General features: G+C 44.3%; 1 protein-coding gene across 11 annotated transcripts in view; it reads left to right on the forward strand.

Annotated features, from left to right (window-relative positions):
- Positions 1 to 14,618, forward strand: part of FMNL2 (formin like 2) — a 323,466-nt gene that overhangs the window by 305,426 nt on the left and 3,422 nt on the right. For 4 of the 11 annotated variants that reach the window (XM_032286257.1, XM_032286267.1, XM_032286266.1 and 1 more), the window contains 5 exons: positions 411 to 540; positions 5,272 to 5,435; positions 6,482 to 6,583; positions 8,615 to 8,713; positions 9,434 to 9,557. In XM_032286257.1, coding sequence (XP_032142148.1) covers positions 411 to 540; positions 5,272 to 5,435; positions 6,482 to 6,583; positions 8,615 to 8,713; positions 9,434 to 9,557 — 619 coding nt within the window. Of the gene's footprint in view, positions 1 to 410; positions 541 to 5,271; positions 5,436 to 6,481; positions 6,584 to 8,614; positions 8,714 to 9,433; positions 9,558 to 11,714; positions 11,841 to 13,710; positions 13,805 to 14,618 lie in introns of those variants that run through there. The other 7 variants (XM_032286258.1, XM_032286263.1, XM_032286262.1 and 4 more) reach the window with 5 other exon arrangements.

Raw genomic sequence — 14,618 nt, forward strand, 5'->3', positions numbered from 1 at the left:
TGTAAGTTGAGTAGGCTATATGTACAGTTGAAATGGTGCACGCGGAGACGGTAGTGCTGCCGGAAGCTGGTCTGCACTGTCGTACGCCCAGCTGGGCAATGTTTGCGCTGCCAGACGCGGAGCAGTCGTGGCTAGCGATTGTGGTCGTAAAGTCGAATGGTTGTAAGTTGCATAGGTGGTAAGTTGATCAATACCTGTAAGCCCTGGTTGGAAAGTCCTCGAGCCAGCTAAGCGTCAGTGCACTGGTTCACTGAGGAACAAATGGAGTTCTCACTCTCCTATGGGAATGGGCCAGCCTGAGGGGCGACTGTACTCAGTGAATGACTCTGGGAGGGAAATCATCATCTGAGGGGTAGCTCTCCCATTACCCTTTACTCTTGTACCTAACCATTGTTCTCTTTTGTTTTCAGCTCTTAGATACAAAGTCAACAGACAGGAAGCAAACACTGTTGCACTATATATCCAACGTGGTGAAAGAAAAATATCACCAAGTGTCCCTGTTTTATAATGAGCTTCATTATGTGGAAAAAGCTGCTGCAGGTACTTGATTTCAGCTATTACCGTTCCTCTTGGGTATTTAATGCCTTTAATTATGGTGGAACCATTCCCCGCTTAAACCCTCTTCACAACCCATTTAAAAAGCCAAGGCTAAGAAGTCAGACACTCTGAGCTGGAACACATTGGCTGTGGTGTTGTCACCCTGAGAGCAGAAGGGAACATGGGCGTAAAGATCATCTCTGTGTCCTCTCTGTAGAGCCAGGCCACTGAGAGTCATGTCCCGTCCCTCTTTTATTCACTGCCCTTTTTGTTCTGCTGCTGTTGCATGAAATGTGGGAATGAGAATCTGAGAATCACCATCCAGCAAACGCTTTTGATTTTGTGCCATTCCACTTGCTCAAGCGTGGTAGTTCTAAACATTTTGCCTTTGCCTGAAACTAGTTAAATTATCAGCACCTATGGGTTGCCACTTTGCTAAGACAGGTATACATTTTCTCATTTAAATCATCCGTGACTCTAAGATAGCTGGGATGTACAAGGTAAGAGTATCTCCACGTTATAGGTGAGAAAATTGAGATTTTTTGAGGTTAAATGTCTTGCCCAAAGTCACGTGAGTAGAAAGGGATAGAAACATAGGTCTTGATCGTGAAGGTCTATAAAGAATACAGCACAATGAACAGTTTTTCTAGAAAGCTGATAACTCTGGAACGATTCCTCAAAGTGTGCTCCCTGCTTCAGAAGGAGCTTACAAAGAAGTTGGAATGTGCTATCCTCTGGAGCATCTAGGAGTGTCTGGAAATAAGTATAGAAACCTAGCTGCGGTGATGAGTTAGCTTGTTTACCTGGGACAACCCAAGTGGGCGATGCTAGGAAACCCTGCAGGCTGGCATAGAAGGCTCTTGGATTATAATCTGTAATGACTTGCATATTTTTACACTTTGCTTGCGCGCTCAACCCAGAAGGCAAAGATAGCTTTTGGTTGTAGGAAGCAGCCTGTATGGGAAGGGCAAGGGAGCAGAGAAAAGCAAAAGTTGGAGCTGTTTCAGGTATCCTGTGTCCTTGATGGATGAGACTAAAATAAAGCTTTTGAAGTTTTTTTTTTTTTAAAAAAAAGGACTAGAACCCAGGTCTTACTTCTCATGAAGTATATCATCCAGTTGTACCATGTTCTCTCAAAAGTATATTAGATTAGAAAAAGGAATGATATGCAGATTGACCTTAGAGTCAGTTACAGGCCATGATTCTCAAATTGTGATATTGAACCATAAGCAGACAGTGTTTATTATTAATTCAGATTCCTGAGGGCTACCTCAGACTTATGGGATTTTTGAGGGTGAGGCCTTCTCTAACCCAGCAGGGTAAATGGCTGCTGCTTCTGTGTTCTCACTAAAGAGCACTCTGTTCTGCCATCTTGTACAAGGTTTCTCATATTGTGTTACAACAATTTGTATGTCCATTGCAATCCGTGTGCTTTTTTTTTTTTTTTAAGACAGGGTCTTGTTCTGTTGCCCAGGCTGCAGTGCAGTGATGTGATCACAGCTCACTGCAGACTTAACCTCCCAGACTGAAATGATCCTCCCACCTCAGCCTTCTGAGGGGCTTGAACCACAGGCACACACCACTATGCCCAGCTGATTTTTAAAATTTCTGTAGAGATGGGGTCTTGCTATGTTGCCTAGGTTGGTGTTGAGTTGCTGGGCTCAAGTGATCCTCTCGCCTCCGCCTCCCAAAGTGCTGGGATTACAGATGTGAGCTACCATGCCTGGCCAATGTGTGCATTTCTTAAAGGTATATCAGGTTTTATTTATCATTCTAATTCAGCCCCTGAAAATTGTATGTTGGAAATAAACAAATGAACAAGTAAACAAATGCATGAATGAGATAATGCACTGTTACTGGGATAAATGCTGCAGAAGCCGTGGTGGCGACGGAGAGGCAGATGGACGTGACTCTGACCATGAAGAACTATGTGACGCAGACTGGACAGACCTAGAGCGAGCTTGGCGCTCACTTAGACATTTAGCAGAATTTCTATTCTGACCAAGTGATCTTCCTCCTTTCAAGTTTCCCTTTGCCTAAATTAGTTCTTACATCTCACAATTCCAATTTTAAAAAATGTTAAAAGCTATTATAATTTCTACCTGACCAATGGATACTAGCTCATTTTGTTTGATCCAAAGGATGTCACTTGAAAAACATTGGTGGCGAAAATGGGAGACTGGGTTGCTCCCTGGCAGAACTGTTCTGTTTGCTCTCTGGTGCCCAGGTTGCCCGACACAGATTCTCTATGCCTTCATTCATGTATTCACTCCTTCATTTATCCAGTGAACACCGTCGAGTGCCTTCCGTGTACTTGGCACCACCATAAGTATTGGAGAATCAAGGATGATAAGACAGTGTGAGTCTACTGAGGGAAAAACCGACTGCACTGTTTTTATTACATTGGTACAAAAGCAGTTGTGGTTTTGGACCATGAATTTTAAATCATTATAACTAGGCTCAAATACATTTTTATTATGGGCACAGTGGCTCACACTTGTAATCCTAGTACTTTGGGAGGCTAAGGTGGGTGGATCATCTGCGGTCAGGAGTCCTAGACCAGCCTGGTCAATATGATGAAACCCCGTCTCTACTAAAAATACAAAAAATAGCTGGACATGGTGGCACACACCTGTAATCCCAGCTACTTGGGAGGCTGAGGCAGGAGAATTGCATGAACCCCGCTGAGCCAAATTGCACCACGTCACCCCAGCTGGGCCAAAGAGCAAGACGCCATCTCAAAAAAACAAAAACAAAACAAAACACATCTTTAATAATCAAAATAGGAACCATTACAATCAACACATTTTTGCCAATGAGAATTGTTTATTCCTGTAGTGAAAAAATCTGTGCTTCTGGATTCAACAACTCTTGGAAAGCATTTTCTGCATCCTGCGGGTTGTGGAAGCGTTTTCCCTGCAAAAAGTTGTTGAGATGCTTGAACAAATGGTAGTCAGTTGGCAAGAGGTCAGGTGAATATGGTGGATGAGGCAAAACTTCATAGCCCAATTTGTTCAACTTTTGAAGTGTTGGTTGTGCAAAGTGTGGTCAGGTGTTGTCGTGGAGAACTGGGTGCTTTCTGTTGACCAGTGCTGCCTGCAGGCGTCTCAGATGTAATGGTTTCGCTGGGATTCAGAAAGCTGTAGTGGGTCAGACCAAAAGCAAACCACCAAACGGTGACCATGAGCTTTTTTAGGTTCAAGCTTGGCTTTGGGAAGTGCTTTTGAGCTGCTTCTAGGTCCAGCCACTGAGCTGGCCCTTGCTGGTTCTCATGTAAAATCCACTTTTTGTTGCATGTCATGATCTGATTGAGAAATGGTTTGTTGTTGCATAGGAGAGGATGACACTTCAAAGCAACGATTTTTAAAAAAAATTTTCTCTCAGCTTAAAAGGCACCCACTTACTGAGCTTTTTCGCCTTTCATATTTGCTTTAAATTTGCTTTTAAAGACTGTAGAATGGTCGACGTTGAGTTCTTCGGCAACTTCCTGTGAGGTTCTAAGAGGATCAGCTTTGTTGATTGCTCTCCATTGGCCGTTGTCAACTTCTGATGGCCGGCCACTATGCTGTTCATCTTCGAGGCTCTCATCTTCCTTGCAAAACTTCTTGAACCACCAAATGCATTGCCAAATGCATTGTTGATGTTGCGAGTTGTCTCCACTGCTTTACAACCGATTTTGAACTCAAATAAGAAAATTGCTTGAATTTGCTTTTTGTCTAATGATATTTCCAGTCTAAAACAGCAAGTAATGTCAGTAACAAAAAAGTGAGAAATGCACATTAAAATGATGTATAACTATAGTTATTTAAGAATGTATTCCAATATCAAACATTTCAGCAAAAACTGCAATTACTTTTGCACCAATATTTTGTTGACGTACAGAACTGAGTCAGGTAAGAGGGAGCCAAATCTGGGGCCTGACGTCCTACAGAAGCTGCTCAGGAGGCTCTGGGAGCATGCCTGTCCCAGTAGAGGCCACACTGCAGACAGAAAGTGTTATACTAAACCTTTCTGAATAGGAGGGGTTGTTAAAGAAGCTTATGCAATGCTGCTTTGGGTCCTAGTAATCAATACAACCTATGGTTAACAGACAAGAGGCTGCCCCCTGCTGGAGAGCCTGAGAAATGCAAAAGAGTTTTAAATGTTAGGCAGGGGTTAAAAGATTATGGACTAGACAGTGGCTCATGCCTGTAATTCCAACACTTTGGGATGTCAGGGCAGGAGTTTGAGGGTGCAGTGAGCTATGATGGAACCACTACACTCCAGCCTGGGCGACAGAGTGAGACCTTGTCTGAAAAAAAAAAAAAAAACCCACAAAACCTTTGGCTTGTTGCAGATAAGGACCTCTGAGTCTATGGGTCCACCCATAGGTTATTTCTTGTAAGAGAAATGGAATAGTTTTGTGCAAGTGTGGGATTTAGAATCGACAGTTGTTACTCCTCTGCCTCCTACTAGCAGTGTGACCAAGGGCAGGCCATGAAACCTCTTTATGCTGCTTTTGCTCATTGGCAAAATGAGCTAATGGTGCAAATGAAGTAGTGCACACAAAGAATGTAATGTAGTGCTTACAGTGTTTCTTTGTATTAAAAGAGCTCTGTGCCAAAAGCTGGAAACTAGTTCTAGGGCCCTTAAGTAAGCCTAAGAATCTCCTGAGAAGTTGGCTCAGCAGCCAGACTGGCCGTGGTTGTGACTTTCCCTGTTGAGTTTCACTGGGATGTTCTTTCTCTACTTCAGTCTCCCTTGAGAATGTTTTGCTGGATGTCAAGGAGCTCCAGAGGGGAATGGACTTGACCAAGAGAGAGTACACCATGCATGACCACAACACGCTGCTGAAGGAGTTCATCCTCAACAATGAAGGGAAGCTGAAGAAGCTGCAGGATGATGCCAAGATTGCACAGGCAAGTATCAGTACCCCAACACCTGTGAAAAAACCTACATCCATTAAAGCTGCCTGTGGTCCGCCCTGGGTTCAGAGAGGAATGTTCCATTTCCCTCTGTCTGCGGAGGGTAGATTTCTTGTATAGCTATTAATTATAGATGGGGGGACTATTCCCAGGGTTATTCTTGGAAGGGCCCGATCCTCACTGTCCTTTTCTAGTTTGGGTTTCTTTACCCTGGGCCCTCCCTCTCCCCTTTCACTTCAACACCCACTCCTGTGTGGGTCCTGTATTCAGTTCAGCCCAAATGTGTCAGGCCTGTGCTCGGCAAAGCAGTGTTCCCTGTGTACTGGGTTTCTGTAGATCTTGTCCTCAAAATCTTACACTATACTGGGGGTTGCTTATAGATAGGCAGACCTGCTAAACAGAATGAACTGCACATTATCAGAGGAGGCAGAGGCAACGTTGGGGGATGAGGACTCAGCAGATTTAGCGGAAGGGCCTCTGGTTTGGGGCAGTCGTGCCATGGAAGAATTTAGGCAGAGACTGAGTGTCCCCTGTGTGAGGCTGTCATAGGGAGTGCTGAAGCAAGGATTAGGGTCAGAGTGACTAAGATCCCTTTGACCTTGTTGGAGACAGAGTGTCCCCTGTGTGAGGCTGTCATAGGGAGTGCTGAAGCAAGGATTAGGGTCAGAGTGACTAAGACCCCTTTGACCTTGTTGGTTTTAAGTGGTTCTGCCACCGCCTTTGGAAACTCTTGAAAGGTCTCCTCGTTTTGTATGTGGGGTGTGTGCATGCATGTGTGTGTGTATGTGTGCATGCATGCATGTGTGTAGAAGTGGCAGGAGGTCCTGGAGATGAATTCCTGTGCCCTACTATTGCATTCCTTGAATTGCTTCTGCTGAGGCATTTGGAGGAAACACAGAGGTTTCCAATCTTGGGAGGTGAGGGAGGTGCAGAGATGGGAGGCCATGGGAACCTCTGTCTCGTGGCTGCTGCTTTGCATCAGCTTCCCCCGCAGAGCATCCAGTTGAAATGCCGAACTAATGAAATGTGCTTCTTCACAGGATGCCTTTGATGATGTTGTGAAGTATTTTGGAGAAAACCCCAAGACAACACCACCCTCTGTCTTCTTTCCCGTCTTTGTCCGGTTTGTGAAAGCGTATAAGGTATATGTTAAAGGCCTCCTTGCCTTTATTTCTTAAGCAAGTGCCCTCCTTGAGCCATGTCTGAGTCCCAGCTCTCTGCAGAGGCCTCCCAGTTCCTGTGGACAGCAGATCTGGTGGCCTTCACAAGGCAGCAGTCCCTGGCCCTGCGGAGGCTGAGGGGCATTAGGGTCCATTCTCCACCTAGCCAGTCCTCTGCCTCAGCCAGGAAACAAAGCTCTTGGCTGCTCCCTTGGGGCAAGGGAGATACTCCAAGACCATTGCTGCCCCTTTTACTGTTCACCTGGGCAGGCAAGGTGAAGGACTTGAAAATGCAGGCCTCTTGTGGAATTGTTTAATGGGTAGAAGTGAGCTGTGGGCTGTGGAGAAGGTACATGATGTAGCCGAGGTCGGGGAGAGCCTGCTTGTGTTAGTTCTGGCACAGGGCTTAGGACCTCTTAGACCAGCATTTCTCTAGTGTGGACTGAAGGATGGTGCTTTTAAGTGTGGGTACTCTCTGTTTCTTTGTGTGAATCAGTAAGTGGCCCTTCTTTTAAATGGGAGGCCCTCTTGGACATAATCCACTAAGGGCTGATTGCTCTGGAAATCATCATCAGGCCTTTTACTACAACTCAAAAAGTCAAAATATTTTTAGCTATCGTCCCTCAGCATGGCTACATGTAGCAGTAGAGCTACAAGCTGCTGGTAGAAGGAACATGTCTGTGGCAGTCAGGGTGAACCTAAACACAGCACAAACTCGGCTTGCAAGATTCTGAGAACTTGCACAGGATGAGAAGGTGGTGGGCCACCAGCTGCTGCTGACTGTGGTGCCTGGTAGCCCAAGCCCACTGGCTGGCTGTGCTTGTGTGCTACAGAGATAGCCTGAGGTGGCCCTTGTCATGTGTGGGGCCACGTTTTTTCACATAAAAACATATAAATCTAAGGTCAAAAGAGAAAATATATTTTAAAATTGGCTGAGACAGGTTGGGAAGTGGTTGGGGTTTGTCTCAATGCCCGAGGCATCGGCAGGGATGTGTGTGGAGCAGAGGAAAAGAGAAGCTGCCCTTGGTGGTCCAGGCTGTGTTGGAGGTCCCAGCCTGTCCAACAGTGTGCTCTTTCCACCTCACTGTTCCTCCCTGTCATGTTCTCGGCTGGCTCAGTGATATGTCAGGCAGTAATGTGACTGCCTGGATGTTTTTCTTGCCCTATACGTGATGAATAGCCTCCCAGCCTGGCACTTACCTAGGGACTCTGTAGGCAGAGTTTGGGGTTTTAGGACATCATCCCCTTGAATGGATGAAAATGAAACTGAAAACAAAAGCAATGGAGACCCAAATGTAAACTGTATTACTGATAACAGCTGGGCTGAAGGATAGGGTGTCTGCGACTTTCAACTTCAGTCACAAATTAGGTAGATGACCTACCCCATCAGTTCATAGCTTGACAACTAGAGGTCTCTTCAGGGAGACTGGCTTCCAAAGAGTAAGTAGAGTGCCCAAGAGGGCTGAGCTGAGGTGAGCCTATTCACTTTCTTCCAGATTCGTCAGACTAGTCACACTGCCTCCTTTGGGAATGAGTGAGGTGTGGGACAGAAGCCAAGAGTATCACTCTGGTGAGGCCCTGAAAAGAAATAAGAGGCCAAGGGAATGGAGGTTTTCCCCTAACAATAGGCAGAAGGCAGAAGAATCTTAGATCAGAGGCACTTGAGGTAGGCAGACTGTCTCTGGAAGGAAAACAAAATCACCAAGCACAGCTGCCGGGACAGGAGGTGCCCACCAGTATGTGGGACGAAGACTAAGAGGCAGTTCGAACAGGGAGAAGATCATCAGGAAAGGACTTCAGGATGAGCTGAGTCTCAGCTCCCAGCTTTTAAAGAGATGTGACAGACAGCGAAGCCCAGAAGCAGAGCTAAATACAGGCATAAAGTGTAGATCTTCTCAATCTTCCATTTACTCTAATTCTCAACTCACTAAGGATGCTTGAAGTATGACTTGAAAATCTTGGCTGCTATCATTTCCATTAACATGATCTTTCTCGTTCTTTTGATTTACCCAGCAAGCAGAAGAGGAAAACGAGCTGAGGAAAAAGCAGGAACAAGCTCTCATGGAAAAACTCCTGGAGCAGGAAGCTCTGATGGAGCAGCAGGATCCAAAGGTAAGAAATGCCGCACTCATGAGACAGGTTCGTGGGGAGAGGCTGAGAGGGCTCTTTGGAGCAAGCCATAGGAACGGCCAGCAAGCCAGGTGTGCCCAGGATCCTCACCACTTCCTTCTGGTGCCTGGAAACTTGGCAGATTGAAATATGTTCATTAATTACTTTGTTCCACAACCACTGGAATGAGGCTAAGAGCATGTTTGTGTGGCAAGTCCAAGTTTGTAGTCATCTGGAACTTAGTTGGATATACAGAGAGGCCACACCAGACGACCCAGTGACCAAAGGGCTTAGCATCCAGAGAAGGCTTTGTGCAGATGCCCATTGATGCTGGCCTTGCTGGCAGAGGGACTTGCTAGCTGGAATGGAGGGAATATTTCATGGAGGGCAACGTCATTAGTAGGTAAAAAGCATAAAGGCTGGCAGTCCAAAGTTTCTTCATTGTGATCCCTGGCACCACATTTCGACAATTACCAACTGCTTCTTGTTGCTGTAGACTCCAGCCTTCCTGTTGCTGCCAGGTGGAGTTTTGTGTTTTTCAGTGAAAGTTTGTTTTCTTCCCAAAAGCTTGAGTTTTCTGCATTTGAGCAGAATGTTGGGATGTGTGCATGTTTTTGGCTGAGGCTGCTTATTAGTAACATAATGCTCAGACACATTTTGGATTTTCATAAACTCCTAATGGGCAGGAGTTTAGCCTCACTAATCTCTGCCCTTTCTTCTCAGTCTCCTTCTCATAAATCAAAAAGGCAGCAGCAGGAGTTAATTGCAGAATTAAGAAGACGACAAGTTAAAGATAACAGACATGTATATGAGGGAAAAGATGGTGCCATTGAAGATATCATCACAGGTAAAAGATATTTCCTCACTGTGGCCCATGGAGATCCCACTGGCCTCACCTAGACTGGGATGCATGCAGATTTTGCAGCTGCTTTTGTCCAGGGATGGCAAGTTCATTAGTAGACTTTATTCACGCCCAGAGTGATGCAGAGAGACCTCATGCTAGGGTTTGAAGTATATTTGCAGCAGCATGCATACTGCCCCAGTACTCTGCATCGGAACCCTGCAGGTTTCAGCAGAGCTCCTTCACTTAAAGGATTTCCATTGTTTTTGATTTGTCATCATGCTCTATTTTTTTTCCTTGTGGCCACACCTAGCCACCTGCCTGATTAATAAACAGTATGGACCAGACCCATTCAGCTTGCACTAATCACAGTCCATGCATCCTCTTTAAAAGCCTCTTTACTCATTCAGACTTAAGTCAGTAGGTACTTTAATTTGGATAAGCCAATAGGCTTCTATTCTAGCCCAGGGTTGAGGACTGGTTTTATAAGCCAAGAACTGTGTGTTAAAACAGCGTGGTTCTTGTCTGATTAAATTGGCTTGATGCTGTCTCCTTGAACCGATTCTTCCAGATCTCTGTACTTCCTTTTACAGATCAGAACAATAACTTGGGCACTATCTTGTAGCAGAGACAGGAAGTAACTTCATTCACGTCTGTTACACATGAATGTTGCTATAAGCTTCCAGATGCTTATAGCTTTTTATAATGGGACAGTCCAGAAATATGCAGAAGTACTGAAAATACTATGATGAGGTCCCATGTAATGTATCCCTCATCCATTTCAACAATTACCAACTCATGGCCAGTCTTGTTAAAGGTACACGCGACCTACCCCCATATCCAACCCTTGACATCCAAGACATAGAATTTCACTTGGAAATATTTCATTACATACCTTCAAAAGATAAGGACTCTTAAAAAATAAAAACATACATTACCATTATCACATCTCCCCAAAACTAACATTCCCTTAATATCAAATATCTAGTCATTAGTTTACATTTCCCCAATGTTCCTGATTTTTAAAAACAGAATTCCTAGACTCTTGATGTCTCATTTCTTGTTATAGCTTCATGAACATTGTAAATTGGAATCCCAAATGTTCAAAACCACAATTTTTTTTCTCAACAGCTTACACCCGTGGAAATTAAATAGGTTAGATGATTAGGTAGATTTTATACAGAGGAAGTCAATAATGAAATTCCTGCCAGAGTAAAGCAGTGTAGGTCCTGAGTGGATAAGTGGCTGATGAAAATGCCATTCTCTACACATGGCACACACACCCTGTATATGTGTGCCTATTGGTATCTCACTGTACACACTGCAGTGGCTTGCAGATGCCCCCCAGATAAAACCTTCATTGTTAGTACCTCTCTTTGCTTCCTCCATGCTGGGGGAGAAACTCCACTCTGAACAAGACCAGGAACAGATCCTTCCTAGGTAAGCATTTTTTGGTCTCAGTGCCACAAAATGAACTTGTAGTTAATGAAGCATCCAGCCTTACTCATTAAGAACTTGGAGTTCTTGGCTGTGTGCGGTGGCTCACACCTATAATCCTAGCACTTTGGGAGGCCGAGGTGGGTGGATCACTTGAGTTTGAAACCAGCCTGGCCACCTGGTGAAACCCCGTTTCTAGTAAAAATACAAAAATATTAGCCAGGCATGGTGGCGGGTTCCTGTAATCCCAGCTACTTGGGAGGCTGCGGCCGGATCTCTTGGACTTGTAAGGTGGAAGTTGCAGTGAGCCAAGATTGTACTACTGCACTCTAGCCTGGGCGACAGAGCAAGACTGTCTCCAAAAAAAAAAAGGAGTTCCTCTCCTTTTTCGTTAGTATATCTTCCATTCCAATGACACCTGGCTTTATAAAATGAATGGAATGTACATTTTCTATTTGCTTGATCTAAGTCATTAATCTACCATTAGAGGGGAGTGAGTATCTGCTTATAGGGCAATTTTTATCCTCCTCAGAGTAATTCTCATTTTCTGGCCCACCCCAAAGCCCCAGATTAACTTCTTTGTACCTTTATGAACTAATCTGAGTATATATTGCCTTCTTCCATCCCCAGGTATGATTAACAACGCACTAACCATGGACTAATGCAATAGATCTTGGCTTTTTATTCTCTTCTGTTTGTATTGTTTGGCTGTCATTTTCAATGCAGTGCTGAAGACTGTGCCCTTTACTGCTCGCACCGCCAAGCGTGGCTCTCGGTTTTTCTGCGAACCTGTTCTCACTGAGGAATACCATTACTAAACTATTACTCTTTCTCACCTGATGCTCTTAAAAGGTTGCTACAGGTTTTTTGATTTCTTATGTCCCCCTGTGTGTGTGTGTCAGGGCCAACCAACATGCTAGCATGGAATTCCATCTCCATCTTGTCATCTTTTGTGTTGTTCTCATGCTGCATGGTTTTACATTTCAGTCATCATTGCTCACTCACTGCCACTTTCAATACATGTGTATTCACATTGCTGTAACAGTCGGCGTGTTTTGACAATTAAAGTCATGTAATTGTTTGCAGAAATTTTGAGAAAAATAGAGCAAAAATATTAAGAGCACTTCTTTGAGAATCAGGATTGGTACCAAGTAGATTGCTGATAAGAATTTTAGGCTAATGTCTTTCAACACAAAATGATAGCCATTAATAATAATAACTACTAAACCCAACATGTATTGAGAACTTACTGTGTTCAGGTTGGATGTAGTGGCACATATCGTAATCCCAGTACTTTGCAGTACTTTGAAAGGCTGAGGCAAGAGGATCTCTTGAGCCCAAGAGTTCAAGACCAGCCTGGGTAATATAGTGAAACCCCATCTTTACAAAAAAAAAAAAACAAAAACACACACACACACACAAATTTAGATAGGCATGGTGGTACACCTGTAGTCCCAGCTACCAGGGACGTTGAGGTGGGAGCATCGCTTGAGCCCAGGAGGTAGAGAGAGGTTGCAGTGAGTAGAGAGCACACCACTGCACTCCAGTCTGGGCAACAAAGACCCTGTTTTAAAAAAAGAAAACCCAAAAAACATAGTATTCTAGTATACAGATATTAACCCAGGCCTTTTATCCTGTACCCAGTTAACTTGCTTTGATAGCCATATGAAAGGGCTCAGGAATGCAAAGTGCTCTAAAGTGCAAAATGACTTACAGAAGGAACTGTGAAGTATGCTACAGCTACAAACTGGGCCTTGAAACTCATGAGCTTAACACAGGGAACCCTTTTGACCTAGCTTGTTTATGTAGATATAGGCAATCCATAGCTTTATGAGACCCTACCCTGAGTAGGCCACCTCTATTCCTTCCGAATGTCATGCCCATTTCAGCTATCAGCAATTCCATGTTGCAGCAAAGCTGTAAAGCAGGACGTGAATACAAAGGCTTAGGTGCTCCCACCATCTTATCTCAATTATGTTTTCACTGGTAGCTCTGTTCCATGTCCAACTCAGGCTATTTCTTCTGTGATCAGGTAATATCTTGACCTGCTTCTTTGGTCAGGATGGTGGCACCAGAAATACTTAACAGCAAATATCGTTGGAAATTGCCACTGTTTTTAAACTGGGGAGAAAAAAAGATCAAACTTTTCAAAGTAACTTCCTGGGCTTAGTTCTTGATGCCTAATAAGGAACAAACTTCTCTCCAGTGTCTAGTTGATTAGAAAAGAGACAAGGGAAGCACATACTCTAATTGGAAGTAGCCATTGACTCCTGTGCTGAGATTGACATGGAACTGGGTATGTGTTTATTTTGTGATGTACTATTCTATGAATTGCACTTGTCATGTATGTTCTGTCTCTGATGGCAAAGGACATATTGTCATTGCCTGCTCTGCAGTGTACTTACCCACCAGTGCTTATTAACAGGCTAGAAAATTGTCATCTGTTTGGCTGATGTTTGCTGTCTGTTTTGCTGCTGGACTCTTATCTTTCTGGAGCCAATCTTCAAAGCAGCTTGACTGGGTGGTTAGAGAGCTGGGTGGGAAGATGCATTCATCCTTCCCTTGTTTGATCTAACACTTCTTGTAATAACGGCTTCCCATTCTCTTCCTCTGTTGGCTAATGTGCCCGGGAATGTTAAGCACTAAAAGTTGAGTTGCTTTCCATTTTCATCCCATTTTTTCTTAACCATCATTTTGTGTTTTTGTTTTTTTTTCTGTTTAGCTTTAAAGAAGAATAATATCACTAAATTTCCAAATGTTCACTCGAGGGTAAGGATTTCTTCTAGCACACCGGTGGTGGAGGATACACAGAGCTGGCAAGCATCACTTTTTACTTAGCTTCCTCCTCTCTCTGTATGCAGATCAATTGTTTCAATCTATGGCTGAGGGTAATACTGGTGAATCTGACCAGGGAGTTTTTGTACCTCACATTCCAATGATGTGGGGATTGAGCCTCTCTATTGGACTTTCTCGGCCTGCTTTTAAGTTCTCAAGTGTGATGGCTTGGGCAAGGGTATTTGCTGATGATTGCATTTGCTTTGAGTGCTAAGCTGTTCTTCCCTTACCCCTGTCTTGGCCTTTGAGTTACTCAGTTAAGCCCATTTTGATCTGAAGAGACTAAAAGCAGGTCCTGGTCAGGGAACATGAACTACAGCCTTTGAAGGATTAAGATCTTTAGAACTAATTGCTCAGAGGATGAACAACCACAGAGCTGCATATTTTAGCCACAGGTGTAATTCTGGCCTTCCATTACCAGTGTGGGCTAGGAAGCAGAGGCTTGAGAAGATTAGGGTATGCAAAACTATTTTACCCTTAAATTTAAGGGTAGAGGCTGGACATGGTGGCTCATGCCTGTAATCTGTAATCCCAGCACTTTGGGAGGCCAAGGCAGACAACAGCTTGAGTTCAAGACCAGCCTGGGCAATGAGGTAAAACCTCGTCTCTACAGAAAAATATGAGAGTTAGCCAGGCATGGTGGCAAATACCTATAGCTCAGCTACCTGGGAGGCTGAGGTGGGTGGATTGCTTGAGCCCAGGAGGTGGATGCTACAGTGAGCTGAGATCTGCCACTACACTCCAGCCTAGGTGACAGAGACTCTGTCCCCCGCACCCCCACAACCTAAAAAGAGA

Source organism: Sapajus apella, unplaced genomic scaffold (assembly GCF_009761245.1).
Source record: "Sapajus apella isolate SASKATOON/1434 unplaced genomic scaffold, GSC_monkey_1.0 scaffold18, whole genome shotgun sequence".
In the NCBI taxonomy this organism is placed as follows: Eukaryota; Metazoa; Chordata; class Mammalia; order Primates; family Cebidae; genus Sapajus; species Sapajus apella.